Here is a 21,841-nt window from a genome sequence, read left to right as displayed (position 1 = left end):
TGGTCTCACAAAAAATTATTTTTGATTTTAGTATTTTGAAAACTGTTCTTAAAAGTGGAAGCCAAACACGTAAAATATAAAAATTATTATCTGAAAACTAGTTTTAAGTTCAATTTTTTGAAATTATTTTTATACTGTTTTGAAAATAAAAACAAAAATTCTTCTACAATTCTGACCCTCATAATTTTGTTGGTAAACTTTCCTGACTCACCTATAGTCGTGTTTAACAAAAGTGGCTATAGGTAGTCTTTTTTTTTTTTTTTTTTTTTTTTTTTTAATTTAATTCCATATGAACCTATAGCCACTTTTTTTTAATATGGCTATAAGCCTATCCAAAAAAACACAGCTACACACTTAGGTTAGCTATAGTTGCAATTTTTTGTAAACGTGGCTATAGTCCCCAAGGGATTGAAATTGACTAGAATAAAATCGAAGTAGACCTAATTGGACCAATAAAAATTGTGGGGCCCAATAATTTGCGGCCCTGACCCATTTATTCATTGGGGTTTAAAGGCCCGAGCCAAGAAGGGCAATAGCTTAAGATTGGTAATACAAATACAAAATAGCCTTGGGACACAGCCGAGGACGATTCAGTCCTCGGCATGTCCGAGATCTCACAGGAAGGAAGGGCAAAAGTGGTATAGAAAAAAGTTTGGGAAAAAATCTAAAAATATCTGTGTCCATAGAAAATGGTGCGCTGGAAAGTATAACGACCAGGGAAAGCTGCCCTTACTGCCATTCAATACTCTGCACCTGACAGAGCCATACTCTCCAGCCTTTACAACCACCCCCAACCACTTTGGGTATGGGCTGATGGGACAAGTATCAATCTTAGAATGCCGATTCTACACGTGGACGAAGGATAACGAACACACGTTAGTATAAAAGGAAAAATAGGCAGTCCAGAGAGGAGGCTGGGAAAAAGGGCCAGAAAACTAGAGCCTCCCAGCCCGCCTCCAGGAGAGCGACTCCCAGGGCGAATACTACTTAAGCCATGTTTGAACACCACGAAAAACTCACCGTTTGGTGACTAAGGCCTAGCCTTTCAAACCCACGCTCTACAAATCATATTATTTGGGCCTTTTTACGTACGTACCCAACACTGTAACGGGTTGTTACAAATTGTGTCCTTACAATTGGCGCCGTCTGTGGGAAAGGCTTGTGTGTTGGCATAGGCGGTAGGTCGATACAGTTCCCTTGTCATTTCTAGCGGCCGGTTGTTGTATTCTAGCGTAAAGTTCCACTAGGGGTTATGTTTCTTTACTAGGGGCTATGCTTTGTAGCGTCAGCTGCACAGATGGTTCTAGGGGCTCGGCCGAGAAGTTAATTCCCTCAAAACCAAGGTCTCATGCCATAACCGAGGGGTTATCACCCCGCTCGGACTCAAACCTATAGGGAAACCAACCACTTAGATGAGAATAACTCTCGGCTCAAATACCACAAAAGGTTAAAGTTATTAAAGTTGTTAGGAAGATGGTAAAACGCCCTATTACTCAGCAACATGGAGGGGCTGTTCATTTCTGGGTTATATGTCTTCTGATGATTACCTCCTGCACCGCACCTAGCATTCAACTGTCATCTCGGCTATTTTGGGGTAAGTGTTGTTTTCACAAGTCGGCAGTGTTGTGCCAAGCAACTTTGTTAAATTCGTGATATTATCTTTTCCTTAGCAAAAGTTTTTGACCCTAAGTGTCATTAGTTCAAGTATGTAATATTGTGCCGAATAGCACTCGTAAGCTCATAATAGCGTCTTTTTCCTTGATAAGGGATTTCAGCTTTAAGTATTGTGCTCTAAGGTCGGCGGTACTGTGCCAGGCCGACTCAGTAAGCTCATCATAATGTCCTTTCTTTTTCTGCCTAATAGTGGTTTCAGCCCTAAGTATCACTTGTTCGATTCAGTATTATTAAGTCAGATAGTTTCTATAAACACAGAGCAAGATTTTTTTATTAACTAGGATTTTGGTCCTAGACGTCGGTCAAAGTGTAAAAATAAAAAGAATTTACAAGATTGTACGTCTATTCACCGCGTTGTCATTTCGGAAATAAAGAGGTAAAACATGTGAAATAAAGCAACAACAACTTTAATTAATATAAAGAGGTATTACAACGTACAAATAAGGACTTAAATAAGCCTATACAGAAGGTGGATTACAAAAATAATAAAAGGAAAACATCAATGATATAACAAATAAACGGTCCGAGGTCTTTTTAAACTCGTCTCCGAAGTCCTTCCAAACTCTGCCTTAGTAGCGCCCATATTGAGAGGAGGACCTTCTTCAGAAGAAGATGGAGGAGAAGAAGAGAAAGAAGGAGGAGAAGAAGAGGAAGAAGGAAAAACGCCATGATAGATTTAGCGATGGAAAGAAGAAGAAAGAGAGGCAAAAGGAGGCACCAGTGAACAAAGAGAGGAAGAAGCAGGGACACTTAATCCCTACGTCAGTCCTGACTCCTAACACGCTGGTGCCATGTTAGTTATGCTCATGAGAGAGCGGTTGGTACTGATAATGGGTGACCCCAGCTCAGTTACGCTGAAAGTTTGACGTGACGAACCCCTACTTCGGATTTTGGCTGAAAGGAGGGTAAGAGGGATCTTGAGTCTCCACCATCCTTGCCCTGACCGAGCCATTTTGAGCTTCGTAAGAATGTGGTGTTTCTGGGAGGGGTATGGTTCTTTCATTACTTACTCCTATCTCGAGTGTATCACAAGTTAAGATACAACTAGCGGATAAAGTAAAAACTAGAGGGAGCTAAAGGTTTCAGATTTCAGAAGGATTAAAAGGGTCTCTGTACAAGAGAAATAACCTCTTGCCTTCCTTATATGAAGAGTAGAGCGGAGGGTATTTAATCCGTCCAAATTTCTAAGAAAATCTGTGAACGAAAATGTATCCGTTCCACTTCTCCACATCGTCAACAAACCGTCGAATTTAAATGGTCTCGTAAAGGTAAGTCATTAAAGGCGCGTTTCGGATAATCAAACGGCGGGGACGCATTGGGAATGAATTCATAGGAATATCTTGTAGTCTGGTATGTTTCCTGGGTAGATGAAGAGGTACTAGCATTAATGAAAGACAGAGTTAAATGAGCCGTAATAAAGGCTAGGCGTTACCAAAATCCTCATCTCCCAACCAAGAGGTCGGACAGCAGGATTTTGAGGGGCTATTGTGGGGCCCAATAATTTGCAGCCCTGGCCCATTTATTCATTGGGGTTTAAAGGCCCGAACCGAGAAGGGCAATAGCCCAAGATTGGTAATACAAGTACAAAATAGCTTTGGGACACAGCCGAGGACGATTCAGTCCTCGGCATGTCCGAGATCTCACAGGAAGGAAGGGCAAAAGTGGTATAGAAAAAAGTTTGGGAAAAAATCTAAAAATATCTGTGTCCATAAAAAATGGTGCGCTGGAAAGTATAACGACCAGGGAAAGCTGCCCTTACTGCCATTCAATACTCTGCACCTGACAGAGCCATACTCTCCAGCCTTTACAACCACCCCCAACCACTCTGGGTATGGGTTGATGGGACAAGTATCAATCTTAGAATGTCGATCCTACACGTGGACGGAGGATAAGGAACACACGTTAGTATAAAAGGAAAAATAGGCAGTCCAGAGAGGAGGCTGGGAAAAAGGGCTAGAAAACTAGAGCCTCCCAGCCCGCCTCTAGGAGAGCGACTCCCAGGGCGAATACTACTTAAGCCATGTCTGAACACCACAAAAAACCCACCGTCTGGTGACTAAGGCCTAACCTTTCAAACCCATGCTCTACAAATCATATTGTTTGGGCCTTTTTACGTACGTACCCAACACTGTTACGGGTTGTTACGAATCGTGTCCTTACAAAAATGATTTAATATTTAAGAAGAACAAATTATCTTCAAAAAATTTTAAAGAAAAAAATTATACATTATATTATAATACAAAATAATTATTTATTCTCACGTATCACGTGAGTCTGTGACTAATTACTACTAATTCTAAAAACTAAAGTTATTTAGGAATAATGAATTTAATAATTTAAGCGATATTCTAACGCCCCACACCCAAAACCAAGAACATCTAAGAAAATTAAAACTATGGTCGTTGTATATTGATGAATGTGAACCTTGAACCTGAGACAGAAAATGAGAATAGAAAATGAATACAAACCCAGCTCGCACCAAACAGGGCTGTAAACCTTAGAAAACGACTAGTCGTTCTATAGTGAGGAGTTGGGAATCCAGACAAACGACAATAACGTTTTTAAGAAAAGAAAAAAAAAAGCCACGGGTCGTTTAGTTCTTGGAAAAGACCGACCCGTCGTACTACAAAACACGCAAAAGCGACTAGAAGAGACAAAAAGAGAAAAATCCTAAACAGGAAAAAGAGAGAGAAAATTGAAAGATCGAGAAAGCGAGAGAAAGAAAAGAGTGTAGTAGGAAAAGTGAACAGAAAATACTCTTTGTCTTTCTCTGCAATTGCAAGAAATCTAAAAATCCCAAGGAAATCAAAATCCTAATTAACAGTAACAGTAATAACAGTAATGTCTGTTTCATTCTCTCTTCTCTCATCACAAACTCGACCTTTTCCTCCTCCTTTTCCTTTCCCTTCCAAGTCCAAGTCCAAGTCCAACCGTCACTTCCTTCTTCCTCATCGCACTTCTACAACGTCCACGTGTCCATCTTCTCCAATACGACGCCGTCTCCTTCTCGAACCAAACAGTACTCACCTCTCTCTTCGCTGTTCCTCTTCCATGTCTGTTGAGAACTCCACTCCTACTTCCCAGGTTTGTTCATGTTTTTGCCATCAATTTAAAATCACTTTTTAGCCAAAATGACCAAACGATTCCTTCGTTTTGTGATGAAAAAACCATCGAATTACTTAGCTGCTACAAATATCATCAATTCTTAAATTGGAAAAAACCTAGTTACAGTTCTTTAGTACAGTAAATATGGTTCTTATTAGATGAAAAGATCTAGTAGCACGGACTATTTCATAACTTTTTTGCCACTACTGTGATGTGATGTGATGCGATAGAGTGTGAGTGGTGAAGAAAAAATAGTACATTGATGTGGAGCGATAGAAACACTCACTCTCTGCCATGTCAGAGTTGTAACAAAAAAGTTGTGGAATAGTTTGTGGTTCTAGAATCACTCTTATTAGATCCAATTATGTGGCTGAATTGACTAATGAATCACAGATAGTGTTATCCTCCAATTAAATTCAACAATGTTGTTTATTGGTTGATCAATGCAATCACGTGGATGAATTTAGTTGGAAAATGTAGTGTATAATACGTAAGAAGCTGTACCTAAGTTCTGTCGTCTTAAGACATTCGGATGCTTTTTGAGGATTTAGAACTGAGTTAAGAATAATCAACTTCGCTGCATGCCACTAAACCAATGATCTAATTCTTGTAATTGGCAAAAAGCATAAGTATATATATATTTTTTCTTCTTATGAAATTTTAGAAATTTGTTAGGAGAAGAGAATTTTTGCTATTTGTTTTTGGGAGGAGCCACCATCCACACTTGGTGACCATTTTTTTTTTGGGATTTTTTGGGCTCATGTTAATCATGTTGGGGCCTAGATTTCAGTTTTGGAGAGGCCACACAAATATATATATATATATATATATATATATATATTATATAGCTCCATCTCTGGTTGTTACATGCTTAGCAATATATATTATGTCAATTAGTTACTTCTCAATTCTCATCTATTGATAGTTGACAAAATATGAGTTGAGCTCACATTTGAAGTTGTAGATTGGTGATGGGTTATTTATTTTATAATTTATTAAGTTACCCACACACTCAAGTGGGTTTTGCATTTGTGACCTCACCTTTCACCCATTCTTTTGGGAGAAGTGTCATTGGAACTAGAGCTTATTGGCAAATTGGTGATGGTTGGTTATGAATGAAGAACATATCAATTTACATGGATGACTCAATGAGTGAACCTTTGGCATCTAGTGGTTGTGAACCAACCATAGAACCCTGTTTCAAGAAAAAGCATCCAGGCTCCATGAAGTGCTTCTTTAGGAGTTAAACTTCCATTTGTCTGTATTTTGAGAAAAAGTATCTCTTGTTTTTCTTTCCCATTTATAAGGGCAAATAAAGCTTTTGCACATTTTCGTTAATCCATGAATAGGATCTATATAGACACTCTGCTTGGCAAAGGGGTGGATTATTCGGGTTGTTTTGTCATTGTTGTGGGCCCCTCCCTTTGATTTTCCTTTTAATCATTGGGTTAGCATTGGATATATTGGTTAAAGTTACACCATTTATAATTTTACATGAGATTTATATTTTGTTAATCATACCTTTGGATTATGTATTTTTTGATAAGTAACCTTTGGATGATGCATTCACTCCATGCTCATCATTTATGTAAAATTTTATATCAATAAAAAGTTATTTACAATCAAATCCTCAATTCATGCATTTGGAAATTGATAGATGAGATGGCTCTTAATCCTTGATCATCTTGATATTTGATTAGCATAATAGATTTTGGAAAAACATATAACTCAATGTGGGTTTTAGCGAAATACTTAGCTAATGCAACGATATTTGGTGGGGTTATATTAACCAAGTCATATTAGGTGTAACTTAAACCTAACCCCCTCCCAAAACCACACACGTATATGGTTTTGTCTCCTTGATATGGAATATTGGGTATAATTTTGTATAGACTGCCTTTTTCTTGTATTGATATTGTGGTAAAAAATGTTTATCTCAGCTGCAGGATAGTTTGTTGTTTTCAAGAGCATACTGGGTTAGTAAATCGATTATTGCCTGGAATGTGGATGTTGGAGATGGTTCCTGCTTCTTATTCGCTAGTAAAACTGCTGCTTTATCAATTGTGGATGATGGAGTTGAAGGTATAAACTTTACTAATGATTACCTCTTTAGTATGGTTGTTTGATTTTGTGAAAGAATTTTATTTTTTTATTTTTTCTGAGAGCAAATTACTGCAATTCAAATTTGACTGATTTCTGTGCTACAGGCAAGGACATGCAAATTAAGCTTGAAGAAGACAGTTGTGGGCTTCCAGAAAATGTAACATAGTCATTTGTAGAACAAATTATAGTATTTAGACCTAGCTCTGATAGTTACCGCTGATGTTGTAGTTGTTTGCTTGCATGTGCTAGTTTAAGAACTACTAATCCCTAACTTATTCTTCTAAACATAATCTTTTTAGGTGATTAGAAAATTTCCTCATATTCAAGACTACAGAGCTTACAAAGTGCCTTCTACTTTGGATGCCAAAACTCTCCTCAAATGCCAGTTAGCAGTTGCTACTTTCAATTGTAAGCATTTTGTTTTACTTTACTTCTTAACATGTGATATAATAGAATCCTTAGTATGCCTGTTGAGGTTTATATTTATATATTAGTTCTCGTTTTGTGGATCAATCTGTTAACAAATTTACAGGCCTCTCATGTAATATAATAAGAAATATCTCACAGCTTGATGTAGTATGTTATAGCTATGACTTATCACATGATTATGTAAACGATATCTGATTTATTGCATGGTTCGTTAACAGCTATGTAGTTGCATGAACATTAAATGAAGTTGTATATGTGTGTGTGTGTGTGTATGTAAATCTCTTTTGATCTTCTTTTTTGATAAGTATCACATACACCCAGTGGGTCTTGAACCCATAATTTCATACTCCATCTTGTGCTTGCAAGAGGAGGAAGTGCTATTTGGGCCCTGGCTCATTGGCACAAACTCTCTTTTGCTGTGAATCAAAATAAGGCTTCTATTGTGGTCACTTGTATTTTACTGTTGTCTATTGAATCATATCCTTTGTGTCTCTTTCTTACAGCTGTTGGGAAATGCATAAATGTTACTGGTTTGCAATTACCTGGTGTGCTTGACGAGTTATTCTCATACAATGGTCCCCTTGGTGCACTTTACTCAGAAGAATCTGTGTCACTTCACCTCTGGGCTCCTACTGCTCAAGTATATCATATTTTCTAAAAGAATTCTGCCTTCTTTAGTTTTATTTTTGTTATTCTCAAAATCATTTACTTTTTCTTGATTATTAATTTGTCAATACAGGCAGTATTTGCTTGCATTTATAGGGATCCAGTAGGTGGGAATCCTCTGGAAATTGTCCAGCTTGAGGAGGTTAATGGCGTTTGGAGTACCAAAGGACCAAAAAGATGGGAAGGCTGCTATTATGTCTATGAAGTATCTGTGTATCATCCTAGCACCCTGCGAATTGATAAATGTCATGTAAATGATCCATATGCTAGAGGGTATGCTGGTTGTCTCAATTAGCCAACAATTACTGAATATGGCTAAGGTGTCTCTACATTCTAAAGTTAAACTGGACTACCATCTGCCAATACATGTTTACATATGGTGTATTGTATTTACAGGCATACACATGGGCACATCCCGTGATGTTTTTATTAATTGTTTTCTTGTTGAAGCAGGTTCTCATCAGATGGCAGGCGGACATTTTTGGTCAACCTTGATTCTGATACATTGAAACCTGAAGAGTGGGATAATTTGGCAAATGAGAAACCTGATATACTCTCTTTCTCTGACATAAGTATATATGAATTGCATATAAGGGATTTCAGGTGCAAACTCAATCTATTGTGCTTATTACTTTATGGAGATCAGCAGATAATAGACTTCCTCATTCTTGTTTCAATAGTTCATGGAACTCTTAAATGAGAAGTTTGGCCTCCAAGGGTTTTTATGTTCAAACTCACTAGTGGAGCCTGCTTTTTCTACATTTATATTGTGTTCTAACTACAACATAATTGACTGGTCTTTAGTTTTGCGGCTTTTGCCCTTGCATTTCTTTTGATGTTGCACCTTAGTTAGAGACATATTTCATGCTACCTTTATACAAATAATAACTAAGAATTTTAAGTCTGGCTTACCTGCTAGAGGTAGGTTTCAATTGATAGGTGTTGTTACTGCTTGCTTGATTTCACCATTTGTTTTCTTTTTGCTGAGTTCTTTAGGTTTGTGTTCCTCTAATATTCAGTGTTGCTATTGCAGTGCCAATGACTACACTGTGCATCCTGAATTTCGTGGTGGTTATCTGGCCTTCACTTTGCAGGTTTTATGTTCTTTCAATCCTGATTACTGACAAAGTTGTTCTTAGAAGAATAAAAATATTTTTCCACCTTTCTATGCCATAACAGATATTGTCTCTGCACTTAAACATAGATTTTCAGACCTGAGATTGCTTTGTTATCATTGTTTTTGCTTTCCTCGATAGTCTCTCTCTCTGTCTCTCTTTCCCTTCCTGGCTGGTCTTCTTGGTTGATATAATAAAAAAGGTTTTGGAAAATTCCATAGTTATGGTGCCAGAAACAATCTTTGAGGTGGTTCTCTTCCAGGGAGAATATTTGTAAAATTGCTGATATTTGAAAAACTTTATGCTTTTGGCACAATGGCCATGGTCTTTACCAATAAGGTTTTCACTATGTTATTTATCAAAATATATTGATTTGAGATTTCGATATCTTATATTAATAATTCATAAAGATGGAGAGATTGAAGAGGATGTGAACCATAAGATAAGAGTAGGGTGGATCAAGTGGAGAAGTGCATCAAGGGTATTGTGTGATCGTCGAATACCTATTATGTTAAAGGAAAAGTTTTCTAAGACTGTTATAAGACTAGCCATGCTCTATAGTACTGAATTTTGGGTTGTTAAGAAGCAAAATGTTCATAAAATGAGTGTAGTAGATAGGATTAGAAATGAGGAAATTTGCTAATAATAGGGGTGACCCATACTTATGAAAAGATGAGTTAGAGTTGCTTGAGACAATTTGGGCATGTGTAGAGGAGAGTGATTGCACTAGTGAGAAAAAGTGAGTTGATTTATGTTGAGGGAACGAAAGGAGGTAGAGACAGATGGTAGGCCTAAAAAAAGACAACATTAATAGAAGAAGTGAAAAAAGATATGACAATTAAGGAGGTAACAAAAAGTATGACTTAAGATAAAATAGAATGGTGGAAAAGAATACATGTGGTCGACTCTCACTAATCTATTCAATATCTAAAGCCAACCCCAAAATTTTTGGGCCGAGACTTGGTTGTTGTTGTTGCTGTTGTATTGATTTAAGTCTAAGAAGCTGAATTGCTGTATTGATTTAAGCCTAAGAAGCTGAAGAAGAGTAACAATAAGTTTGAGAAAATATTGATTATACATAAGCATACTCATTTAGTTATGTTGCTTTTAAACAGTCATGTGGAAAGACTGCTATAACAATTTGTTATCTAATAGTAAGCATATTGCTTGAAGGATTCATCAGGTGTGCTCCATCTAAAAAAATTATCAAATGCTGGTCTCACTCATGTCCATCTATTGCCAACCTTCCAATTTGCTGGTGTTGATGATGAGAAGGAGAACTGGAAGTGTGTGGGTAAGATTGTTTTTCATCTGCTGATTCTTAAACATTTCTCCATTCTCTCCTCCCCCCCCCCACCAAAAAAAAAAAACTTTATTATGGTGATGAGCAAATGCTTTGACCTAATGATGTAGTTTTTGAAAATGTTAATTGTCACAGCTTTAATTGGTATAATAGTTCAGTTTTGGCCAAGTCAATCTTTGGCACCATATAAAGAGTTAATTGTCCATTCTGGACATGTTGATAACTGAACATTTTGATTGGGCTCAATTTTTTATAATTGTTTATCTAGTGGAATCATTCATCTCGATACCATTAGGGGTTTTGCAGATACCAATATGCTGGAAAAATTACCACCTGATTCAGTTCAGCAACAAGATCTAATTACGGCAATCCAAGACAATGATGGGTATAACTGGGGGTAAGCTTCTGGGGCTGAATTGGATGCCATTATCAAGTTTCTTTATATTGTGTTTGCTTGATTGGGTTGTCTGCTCTGTCTTACGTAGGTACAATCCTGTGCTCTGGGGGGTTCCTAAAGGAAGTTATGCAAGTAACCCAAATGGTCCATACCGTATAATTGAGTTTAGAAAGATGATTCAGGTGCGGATTGTTTGTATTCTTTTCATTTTGATCTTTGTGTTGTGCAGAATAGATATTTGGGTTTTACATATGTCTGCAATCAGCTTAAGTAGTTTTTTGTTGCTTTGTTCCTCATCATGATCTACATTCATTATAGGCACTTAACCGTATTGGCCTTCGCGTTGTATTGGATGTTGTCTACAATCATGTGCATGGAAGTGGGCCCTTTGATGAAAATTCCGTCCTTGATAAGGTGATGATCTGTTGTTAATATTTGGGAAAATTACATTTTAAACCCTATCATTTAGGGTATAACAAATTAAATCCTGTTGTTTCAAAAAGTGACAACTTAAACCTTGAAGTTTTACAAAGTAACAAATTAAACCTTGTAGTTTCAAAAGTAACAACTTTAACCCTGAAGTTTTGAAAAGTAACAAATTAATCATTGGGTTTTCAAAAAGTAACAAACTAAAACCCCCAGCCTATATTAAACCCCAAACATAATGTTGTTTCACTTAAATGGGTTGAGGTTTAATGTTTACCTTTTGAAAACTCAGGGTTTGATTTGTGACTTTTGAAACAATAGGGTTTAATTTATTACTTTTTAAAACTTTATGGTTTAAGTTTTTACTTTTGAAACTACAGGGTTTAATTTGTTACATCCCTAACTATAGAGTTTAAAATGAAAATTTCCCTTAATATTTTATGTCCACTTATGGTTTTTGGATACATGTTTTAAGTCATGATTGTAACATTCCATTGTGTATATAAGTGATATCCTGTATAATGTAATTAATTTTCCTGGAAGGTTTGTCTGCTCTTTGTTGTGACATAAGGTTTCTCTCTAGATTGTTCCAGGTTACTATCTGAGAAAGAACACTGATGGTCTTATTGAGAATAGTACATGCGTGAATAACACTGCCAGTGAGCATGTTATGGTTGAGCGTCTGATTCTTGATGATCTTCTTCACTGGGCAGTTCATTATAAGGTGATTGCATAGTGTTATGGTGTCTTCTTAAGTACCTCAATTTTGGCTCTGTTACTCTGATATAGTTAGAAAGCTTATGCCTTTTCTTTCTATAGTACATTGGTGTATTGTTGGCTTAAGGCAGGTTTATCATTTCAACTCTTTTTTTGTTTTGGTTGTTTTTTGTTTTTTGTTTTTTTTGTTTGTTTGTTTTTTGTTTTTTTTTTTTTTTTTTTCAGTTACGCTTTAAGATTTTAACCCAGAAATATGTAAATAGTTGATAATGAGTCATGATTTTTCAGGTTGATGGGTTTCGGTTTGACCTCATGGGTCATATAATGAAAAGTACAATGGTACGTGCCTCTCTGACTTCTGGTTCTGTTACTGCACAAAACTATAGAGAGATCTATGTTCATTTCTCTCTGGTGACTTGTGAGAACCATAAAAAATCCTGTGAATTGAAATACTAGCCACCTATGTTCTAGTTACTTATGTCACATTTAAGGGCTTCATGAAGTTGCTTGGTTCAAGATGATGCAACTGCATCAATCCATCCATCCATGGATATAAGTTTGCTATGTAGATGTCTTGGTAGTTGAAAGTGTATTCAATATGTTCTTTTATACGATGGATCCTCTGAAATGCTAGTAAGATAAAAGATTATAGTTAACATGTTTTGGGATTCTCAACCAATTTAGGGTGGTGCAATGAGCTACTGTACAAGAGCCATGCAACTACAAGATAATATTATGACCCATGTATAGGTGAAAGCCAAGGATGCTCTCCACAGCCTAACAAAGGAAAGTGATGGGATTGATGGTTCAAGTATCTATATGTACGTTTAAAATCATAAACTGATTTATCTTCTTTTAGGTTTCATCATTACTGCACTGGAGTTGGTGCTTGGCTTTTCATTGTGAACCATTTTTTTTCTCTTTAATACTTGTACCCATGGTGTGTTTTTTCATTTTTGCTATGTACTGTTCCTTTTCTCAGATATGGTGAAGGATGGGACTTTGGTGAAGTTGCCAAAAATGGACGTGGGGTAAATGCTTCTCAGTTCAATCTTAGTGGAACTCAAATTGGGAGGTAAGATTTTTTTTTTCATTTCATATCATTCTTTCCATACTGTGTCAAAGCAAATCTGATGCAGGATTTAACTATAAAATGGGTATACTATTGTACTCAACTTTACATGCTCGACTTGTTGACCACTCAAAGGATACTATCAACGTCTGTTTTTCAAGTTTGATTTGTAATAATTGGCAATCTCGACACTGAAAATTTAGATGCATTTTGCTTTGGACCTGAAGTCTGGCTGCAATGGCTTCCATTCAAATTTCAATATAATGGAAACTACGTACTCTTTGATCACTGGCTAGCACTCTTTATTCATTCTGCATGAAGCATTTAGTTTATATGAGTTATTTTGGAATTTATTCTCCTCTCAAAAAAAAAAAAAAAAAAAATTTTTGGAATTTATTCAGCTTTAATGATCGAATTCGGGATGCAATGCTTGGTGGATCTCCATTTGGCCATCCTCTTCAGCAAGGATTTGTTACTGGTCTATTTTTGCAGGTATTCAATAATTTCTTCTTTGCAAAGGTTTTATGTTTGATTTCCTTTATGGATGAATTTTTTTTTGTAATATTGTTCCTCCGTTAGAGAAAAATTTGCATCAGTAGAGAAATTGTGATAGCCTTTTGAACTAAATTTTCAAATGACTACTACATTCTACATAGTATGAATTGAGAAGATTTATTGAATGAGCTGAAGAAATATGTTTATTATGCAATTATCAGTGAACATAATGCAGTGATGGTCTGCTTCTTGCCCGCATTTTCTTGGCCTATGACTAACGATTCTATTTGTGGTCAGTGAAATAGTGATTTCTGTTACTAGAAGTTGACTATTGCTAGAGGAAAAAAATTTCCTTGCACAATTTCTTTATAATAATTGGTTATTTTCAACTAGTTTGAATAGTTAATTAGTTGTTCTTCTGCAGCCAAATGGTCATGATCATGGTACAGAAGCTAATGCAGGATGCATGCTTGCTGTGGCAAAGGATCACATCCAGGTAAGTTGCTTGACAAAATCATTGTATTTGATAGTGTTGAATTGGATGATTTTTGAAGTAAAATTTCAGGTCTAGCATCATGGCTTGTCTAGTTTTCTTAGTCCATGTTCATTAATCATGGAATCATGTAAGTAGTGGTGCACATTTACTTATCTTTGCAAGCATTATTCAAGTCACCCTAAGTTTTATATATATATATATATATATATATTTCTTGGATTAACTATAAACTAAAGTATGTTCACATTATTTAGGTTGGCATGGCTGCAAACTTGAGGGATTTTGTGCTAACTAATTTTGAAGGAAAAGAGGTATGTGATGGTTTGATGCAGTTTTCATCTAAATTTCTGCTTTAGAGCAGCTTTTGTTTACTTACCACATAAATTGGGAAAATACTGTTTTTCATTGCTGTATATATTGTGATATGTGTTTATCTGCTTAGAAAGTTTACTTGCAGAAAATGAGTCTTATGATTTGAGTGAGTTGCCTGAGGTTGTTGAAGATCAGTTGCTATTTGCAACTAAATGATACAGCAATCCTTTGCTTTTTGGGGATTAATGTTTATGTATATACAAAGACATGTCATATGTGTGAATGTTATCACAAATTCACATTGTTTTGAATGGTGGAGAACTAAATGCATGATCAACTATGCAAAACATGGGCCCCTACAACCTTTGTGATATTTTGGGAAAAGAACAATCAACTTTCTTATCGCAACTTCACCTGGTCTTCTTAGCATATAAATGTGCACAGACAACACACACACACATATTGTAAAGGCTTATTCTGACTTATTATGAAACAACACGCACACACATGCTCACACGCACATTTGAAAGGCTTATCCTGACTTATCAGTTACATTTCCTGCCTTGCGATACACACACAAACCTGATAGTATAAACTTGCTCTTTTAATAAAATTGATCCTAGTACAATCATGTTATAACTAGGGTATACATTACTTTGACATTTAACGATAGTTATCTGCTCAGGTAAAAGGATCAGAGGTATTAACTTATGGCGGGGCCCCTGTTGCATATGCTTTATCTCCCACAGAAACGGTAAGAATCCTTATTTTGTATGCATATTTTGTTATTGTTTAAATGGTAATCAATACCCTTTTTCTACTCTACCTTTCATTTAAAAAGTTAAAAATCTTATGTTTTGGGCCCCATCTTATTAAAGGAGAGCGGGGGTGGAGGGCTCAGCCCAAACGTAAGGGAGAGTTTTAGAATGATGATTAAATGCTTAAATTCACAATTTCCTAGCCTTTTGGACAATTTGTAGTTTATTAGTTTTTATTTATTTATTTTATAGGTAAAAATAATTTTATTGAAATGAGACTACCTCGTGAAAATAGGCACAAAGTAACCTAAAGAATTACAAATGGAGAACTATCTACATATGGATTGAATCTATGAAAGAATGAATAGAGTTACTATCTGTGAGACCCAACACAAAAGACCACTCATAAAGAGAACTAATGACGAATGCTTGCAATTGTGTTGATGTGCACTCCATGTCTTCAAATTGATCTTGGGTATAATGTGGGAGTACATGCTTATGAAGCATACACTTCTTTTTGGCCAAGTAACAATGGGTAGGAGCGGTTGGTGGCACCCCTTCCCATGGCCTCAAAAAGGCATCCCTAAGAAGGGTATACTTGCCTGACCCCATAGATCTAGATACCTCCCACCATAACTCTAGTGGACTGGGATTCAAGCCCGACCATTGAGTGAGGAGAACAAGTGCAGTTACCACCATCCGCTTGCTGCAGTGGTGCTTAAAAGCATACACATTTTGTTGGTGTCAAATTTTTTCTGTCAGACTTTCTAAAATATTGTTGATCTTACATCTCTCTTTCTAAAGTATTGTTGATCTTACATACCATGGGTTATGAGAAAAACACCAAAGGTTTTTCTTACTCTTAAAAATATTTTGTTAGATGGAGTGGTGTTGTGTTAAAAATATCGAGCTAAGATCTCAGATACATTAAGATTTTGATAGAAATGACCATAAAGCAGTCAATTATTGATTACATAACTGATGCTTCTGCAAGAGATTGCAAGGTTTCATTCTTAGTCCTAAACCATTGGGTTGATTGACACTTTAACTGTTCTATTTTCAAGGTTAATTATGTTTCTGCTCATGACAATGAGACCCTGTTTGACATAGTGAGTTTGAAGGTATGCTCAACATTTTCTTGCAATTGCTTTTATATTATTATGTTTAATTCTGATCTAACTTGGTCCTTTACTTTTAGACTCCAACGGAAATCTCTGTAGACAAGAGATGCAGGATAAATCATTTGGCAACAAGTGTAATAGCGCTATCACAGGTTCCAACCGTTCCAAAATGTTAAATAGTGATAAAATCTTGTAATTTACTTTCTTGCTGTTTGCTTTATACAATTGCATTCATCATAGCATTTAAAGTTAATGTAATTCATAGCTTATTGAGACTTATGAATTAACTAATAAATTTTACAATGTGTTTGGTTGGAGGTGTTTTAGGGAGGATGGAAAATAGGGGAGCGAAAAGAGGAGAGAATGCCACTTTCTTTTGTTTGGTAAGAGGATAAAAAAAGGTGGAAGGAAGATAGGGGTTGGGGAATTTTCTCTCAAAAATAGAGAGAAAACATGGGAGAAAACTTGAGGGAGGCAAAATGTCAAAATTACTCCCCACTTTTCCATATTTCTACTTTTTATAATAAGGCATAATTGTAATTAACTCTCTATCCTTTCACATTTCCATCCTCTCTACTAAACACACATGATGGAAAACACAAATATTTTCTATCCTCCTACTTCTCAATTCTCCCAACCAAATAAAGCGTCTTTTCTCATTTTGACAAAAATATTTGTGTTAAGTAATAAGCTAATTTCAATGAGAGCATAAGTAGGTTATTTTGGAAAACATGAGTTTTATGGACAACGAGTTGATTGATTGTGCACCATCTTTTGCAAATTCTGATCTTCTCTTAATGCATTTATATCCATTATGTGTTCAGAAGTGGTACAGGTTCTCATGATGTTGAGTGAATGAAGGGACAATTCATTAAATAGATTGGTTCAGGAACTATCTTGCTTAAGCATGACCTGTTTATAATTTGATTAACAACTTCAATGGATTAACCTTGATTTATTGAATTTGTTAGGGGTCATGTCAAACTGATTAGCCACCCCAATTAACTTAGTTTATTGGACAATAACACTAAATTAAATAACATTACCATTTACCACAAAATTTATTTTAAAAAATAAATTAGTTGAAAATGATCATGGTCTTTAGATGTAGGGTCATTGAGTGCATAAGACTAAGTCGAATTCAACCTATTCATGAGAATGTTGTCCTGGATTATTTCTGCTCTGGATTCTTTGGAGTAGTTCATGCTAGAAAGGATCAAAGCAGAGTACAGTCAGGGAAGGAGGTGAGGGAAAGTAGAGGATAGAGAGAATGGGAGTGCCCTTAATATGCACATTTTCCCTTGAGTCCTCCTATGTGGTCTTGTCCTAGTGGTCCACCAATCAGAGCCTTTTGAATGCCCCCAAACATGAACACACTAGTATAACAAGGCATCTGTTTTTGTGGTGCCCTTGTGTCAGAGCTAGGAGCCATGTATAGTTAGTTGATTGTCAGGGTATAAATTGGTTAATTTTATTAGTTTAGAACTGGGTCCTGGGGATTTTTCCAGCTCTAACCTTAGCATCCTGGACAAGATACTCAGTGAAATTGTTTGCCTTCAATTGTCACTTGCTTCCAAGATGCTGTCATGTCTATACCTTCTGTGCAAGGATGTCTTTCTTCTTATGGACAGCTGCTAGGGGTAGCATTCTCACCATCGATAACCTTGTTTTAAGGGATCAGTCCCTTGTTGATTAGTGTTGCTTATGCCATTGTAATGGGGAAACTGTAGATCATCTTTTGCTTCATTGTAAGTTTGCTCATGTTTTATGAAGTGAAGTTTTTTTGATGTTTAGGGTTCAATGGGTGATGCCGGATACAATTGTTTCTCTTTTCTTTGCATGGAGGATTGTTTTGGGGAAAAGTTCTTCAAATGTTTGGAATATGGTACCAGCCTGCCTTATGTGGTTAATTTGGTGGGAACGCAACACCCATATTTGTGAAGATATTGAGAGACTTGTAGATCTCTTGAGGTCTATGCTAGCTAGAACTTTGTTTGGATGGTCTCGTACTTGGGGGTTCAAGCAGTGTATTTCCATTTTTTATTTTCTATTAGTTCTTCTCTTTGATTTGTTACAAGTGCAGTGATTCACCATCGTGAACACATTGTTTCTTTTTTCTTCATTAATAAACTTCTTTTCTTTTCTTTTTTTGATAAGAATAAACTTCTATTATCTATCAAAAAAAAAAGAAAAAAAAAGAATATGAGTTTGATCCTTTAGATAATTCATTATTTCTGAAATACTTATAACCCCCATTAATCATTTTTTCTTAGGGAATACCATTTTTCCACTCTGGTGATGAGATGCTTCGCTCAAAATCTCTTGATCGTGATTCATACAACTCTGGGGATTGGTTCAACAGGTCCACCATTTTTGTTGTGCTCAAGTTACTTTCCTAATAATAATTTTCATCAAACATATTGGACAACCATTATCACTTTTGACTTTGACTTCTAAAAGGAGCATCTGATATTCTTCATGTTAATATAACAATAGAGTTATAAATTGGGATCTTTCTGTGAGCATAAGTAGACATTCACATTCTTTCTTCTTGGCACTGGTTGTGGATTCAGTGCAAAAGGTAACATGTTTCAGTTTTATCTCATATTTGATTTTTGCTTTTCATACTGTTCAGGCTTGACTTTACTTACAATTCTAACAATTGGGGTGTTGGCCTTCCTCCAAAAGAGAAAAATGAAAAGAACTGGCCACTGTAAGCAGTCGCTTATCTCCAATTATTACTTGATAATTTTGCATGTTTTAGTCTGAGGCCACAATTGAAGTAGTTTGTCTGATTTTTTTCCCTATAAGTTTTGGCCCCAAGGGGAGGGAAAATAGGAGATTCGAACTAATGACCTCCACTTTATGAGGCATGAGGATTGTTGTATCCCTTGAGGTTCACAATATGAGTAGCTTCCTGTGATGAGTTGCTGACTATTTTTTGAAGCAAACATTATTATTATGTATTGGCTATTGTTCTGCCTTTATAACATCCGGTATAATATTTCATATTTTTTACCGATAATCTTGGATCTATTTTTCCGTTACAGAATTAAACCAAGATTGGCAGATCCATCCTTCAAGCCTCAGAAAATTCACATTCTTGCTGCTGTGGATAATTTTTTAAACCTGTTGCGTATAAGGTACTCTTCACCGCTCTTCCGTTTGAAGACAGCAAATGCTATCCAGGTGATATGTCATGTCTTTTCAGAAAAGTATACGTTTTCACAAACCTATGTAACTCCCAAGTTCTAAAACTGTAACATGTTATATCTTCTCAGGAAAGGGTACGCTTCCACAATACTGGACCGTCATGGATCCCTGGTACAATAGTGATGAGCATTGAAGATGGTTATGAAGGTGTCCCAGGGTTCTCTCAACTGGATCCCATGTGCGTAAAAATAAATTTTAACTTTCTTTTCTTGTGCATGATATAATTAATGAAAGAGCTGATATCCTTTGTTCTTCACAGCTATTCATACATTGTGGTTATTGTCAATGCAAGTCCAACTGAAGTCTCATTTGCTTGCCCTGCATTACGGGCAAGAACTCTTAAATTGCATCCTATTCAGGTAATCTGATATTTCGATATATAATTGTAAGGTTAGGTCTGTTAAATGCTTCAAGTTCCTTGAAGTTTCCAAATGCACCTTTCATGATTTGGTTCATCCAGAGCTTCTAATATTTGTTGGCATACCTTCTTGGGTATCCTATATTGAACTTCATGCAGGTGATGTCAACAGATGAACTAGTTAAGAGCTCAACATATGAAGGATCCTCTGGGTGCTTCACTGTGCCCCCAAGGACAACATCTGTGTTTGTTGAGCCCCGATAGATTTGAGATTTGAGTGTCTGTGATATCAATTGTGGTATTTCACCGTTCATTTCACTTTAAAAGTGGTTGGGAGCCATCATTAGCTAGTAATCTGGTGACTTCCCAGCTAAAGGTACAGTTCTCATCTATCAGGAGTTAGTTATGACTTCAACAGCGCCAAACGTGTGATAATAAAAAAAAAAAAAAAAAAATTGCACTCTTTTTAAAGCCTGTTCTCAAAGGAGTGAAGCTTCCAGGGCTTTTATTTTTTGGTTGCATTCATGAAATGTTTGTGTAATATTTAGCCAAAATATTTTGAAGATCGAATTGTAGATAAGCAATGTAGATGACCTTGAAACTGGAGATGAATGAATAAAGACTAAGACTTCAACCTTTCATATTGCCTTATAGCATATGAATGGTTAATATAACATAGTTAGACCCAAATTCATAGGCATCCACGTAAGAATTAGAAGAGGCCAATAGAGCGGGTTGTTTGGGATGGGCTATTACTCATTATGTAACCCAAACTTCCAATGGGGCATATGATGAATAGAATGAATTTAAAAAGCAAAAAGAAGAGGGAAGTCTAACAAACCTCTCCATAAGTATTTATTGGTGGGTTTTCTATGGTACTTCTAAGGTATGGTTATGATTATAATTACAATTTTTTATTTCTGAGTATTTTATTCTCAGAATTTTATTTGTATTCACGAAGAAATGGTGAAAATTGAAACATTTAAAGATACATGGCTATGATCTTCGTTGGTAACATAGAGGTACAAAATCTTCCTTTATATGAATGTAAGTTATTACACGTTAAACAACATCTATATTTCGATAAAATGGTAAAATTATAGTCTTTAGTCAACGATTTTATGCACTTGTAAAATAGATAAATAGGGATTGCTTTCTCTACTTATAATAATCACTCTTTAATGATTCCACTTTATTGTTAGGTTAAAACATTAATGAGTTTTAATTTGGTGTAAATGGGATTCGATCTCAGGTTTTTTATTTAAAGTTAGTGAATTTTATCAGGTGATTAAACCAAAGCACAATGTTGGTGTGTGTGTGTATATTGTTTGCACAATGTTATTCACAAAGTTTCAACTTTTTTTTCTTGGTAGTCAGGTTAGATAGGTCAGCTTGATAATTTACTTCGCAAAGTATGTGAAGTTTTGAGCATCAATTTTTTGTGTGACACAGGTGCAAAAGGTAACATGATCTTGGTGTCCCACATTGCTTGGGGAAGGAAAGGGGAAAGACCATACATGTGGGCTTGTATTTAAAATGGTATGACGTGTTTTAAAACCGTGAAGGGTAACCCAAATAGTCTACCAAATAAGTAAAACTCTCCAATGTATGAGACTTCGCATTTAAAGGTCCACAATTCTTTCCAAAGAGATTCAAAAACACCAAGCCACCTTTAAATCAAACTCAAATTCATTAAATCAACAAATTCGTTCTCAATTATAAATTACAAATTTATAGAGAAAATCCTAACCTCCTTTTATCTTTGAGTAAACATTAATATAGGTGCTTTAAAAAAAATCATTTTAGTAATTAATTAATTATCTAATCTATAGCCAGCCACTTGATCAAGTGGAAGTATTTGAACATCTTAGATATCATTGTTATTTTTTTTTTTTCAATTTTTTCTTTTTATAAATTAATTATTATATTATTACAATTTAAATTCTATTAAAATCTTGTTTTTTCGACCTCAAAACCTTAAACCTCTCGCTTTTTCGATTCTTATAATGGTTTGGTTTTAGATTTTAGATTTAGAACAACGAATGTATTTTCAATTCTTATAATGGTTTGATTTTAGTTTT

General features: G+C 35.7%; 1 protein-coding gene across 4 annotated transcripts; it reads left to right on the top strand.

The window, feature by feature from the left end:
* The first annotated feature begins 4,369 nt into the window (after positions 1–4,369).
* Positions 4,370–20,401, top strand: LOC115955942 (pullulanase 1, chloroplastic). Of its 4 annotated transcripts, none has more exons than XM_031074358.1 (28): positions 4,370–4,758; positions 6,726–6,861; positions 6,987–7,039; positions 7,182–7,290; positions 7,815–7,951; positions 8,051–8,250; positions 8,431–8,580; positions 9,011–9,071; positions 10,266–10,386; positions 10,702–10,792; positions 10,881–10,974; positions 11,111–11,206; positions 11,802–11,942; positions 12,224–12,274; positions 12,686–12,756; positions 12,918–13,010; positions 13,409–13,499; positions 13,927–13,998; positions 14,253–14,309; positions 14,996–15,064; positions 16,133–16,189; positions 16,267–16,341; positions 18,463–18,551; positions 18,825–18,902; positions 19,240–19,378; positions 19,471–19,580; positions 19,662–19,761; positions 19,920–20,401. In XM_031074358.1, the coding sequence occupies exons 1-28, from the start codon at positions 4,516–4,518 to the stop codon at positions 20,022–20,024; spliced, it is 2,889 nt and encodes a 962-aa protein (XP_030930218.1). In that variant the 5' UTR covers positions 4,370–4,515; the 3' UTR covers positions 20,025–20,401. The 4 variants fall into 4 exon arrangements, with proteins under 4 accessions (XP_030930218.1, XP_030930217.1, XP_030930220.1 ...); XM_031074357.1 differs by having other exon boundaries at positions 6,720–6,861; XM_031074359.1 differs by having other exon boundaries at positions 4,680–4,758; positions 6,726–6,858; positions 6,985–7,039.
* The last annotated feature ends 1,440 nt before the right edge of the window (positions 20,402–21,841 follow it).

This window comes from Quercus lobata, chromosome 8, assembly GCF_001633185.2.
Source record: "Quercus lobata isolate SW786 chromosome 8, ValleyOak3.0 Primary Assembly, whole genome shotgun sequence".
In the NCBI taxonomy this organism is placed as follows: domain Eukaryota; kingdom Viridiplantae; phylum Streptophyta; class Magnoliopsida; order Fagales; family Fagaceae; genus Quercus; species Quercus lobata.
The sequence above is the reverse complement of the archived record's forward strand: the minus strand, read 5'-3'. Positions and strand labels throughout refer to the sequence as shown.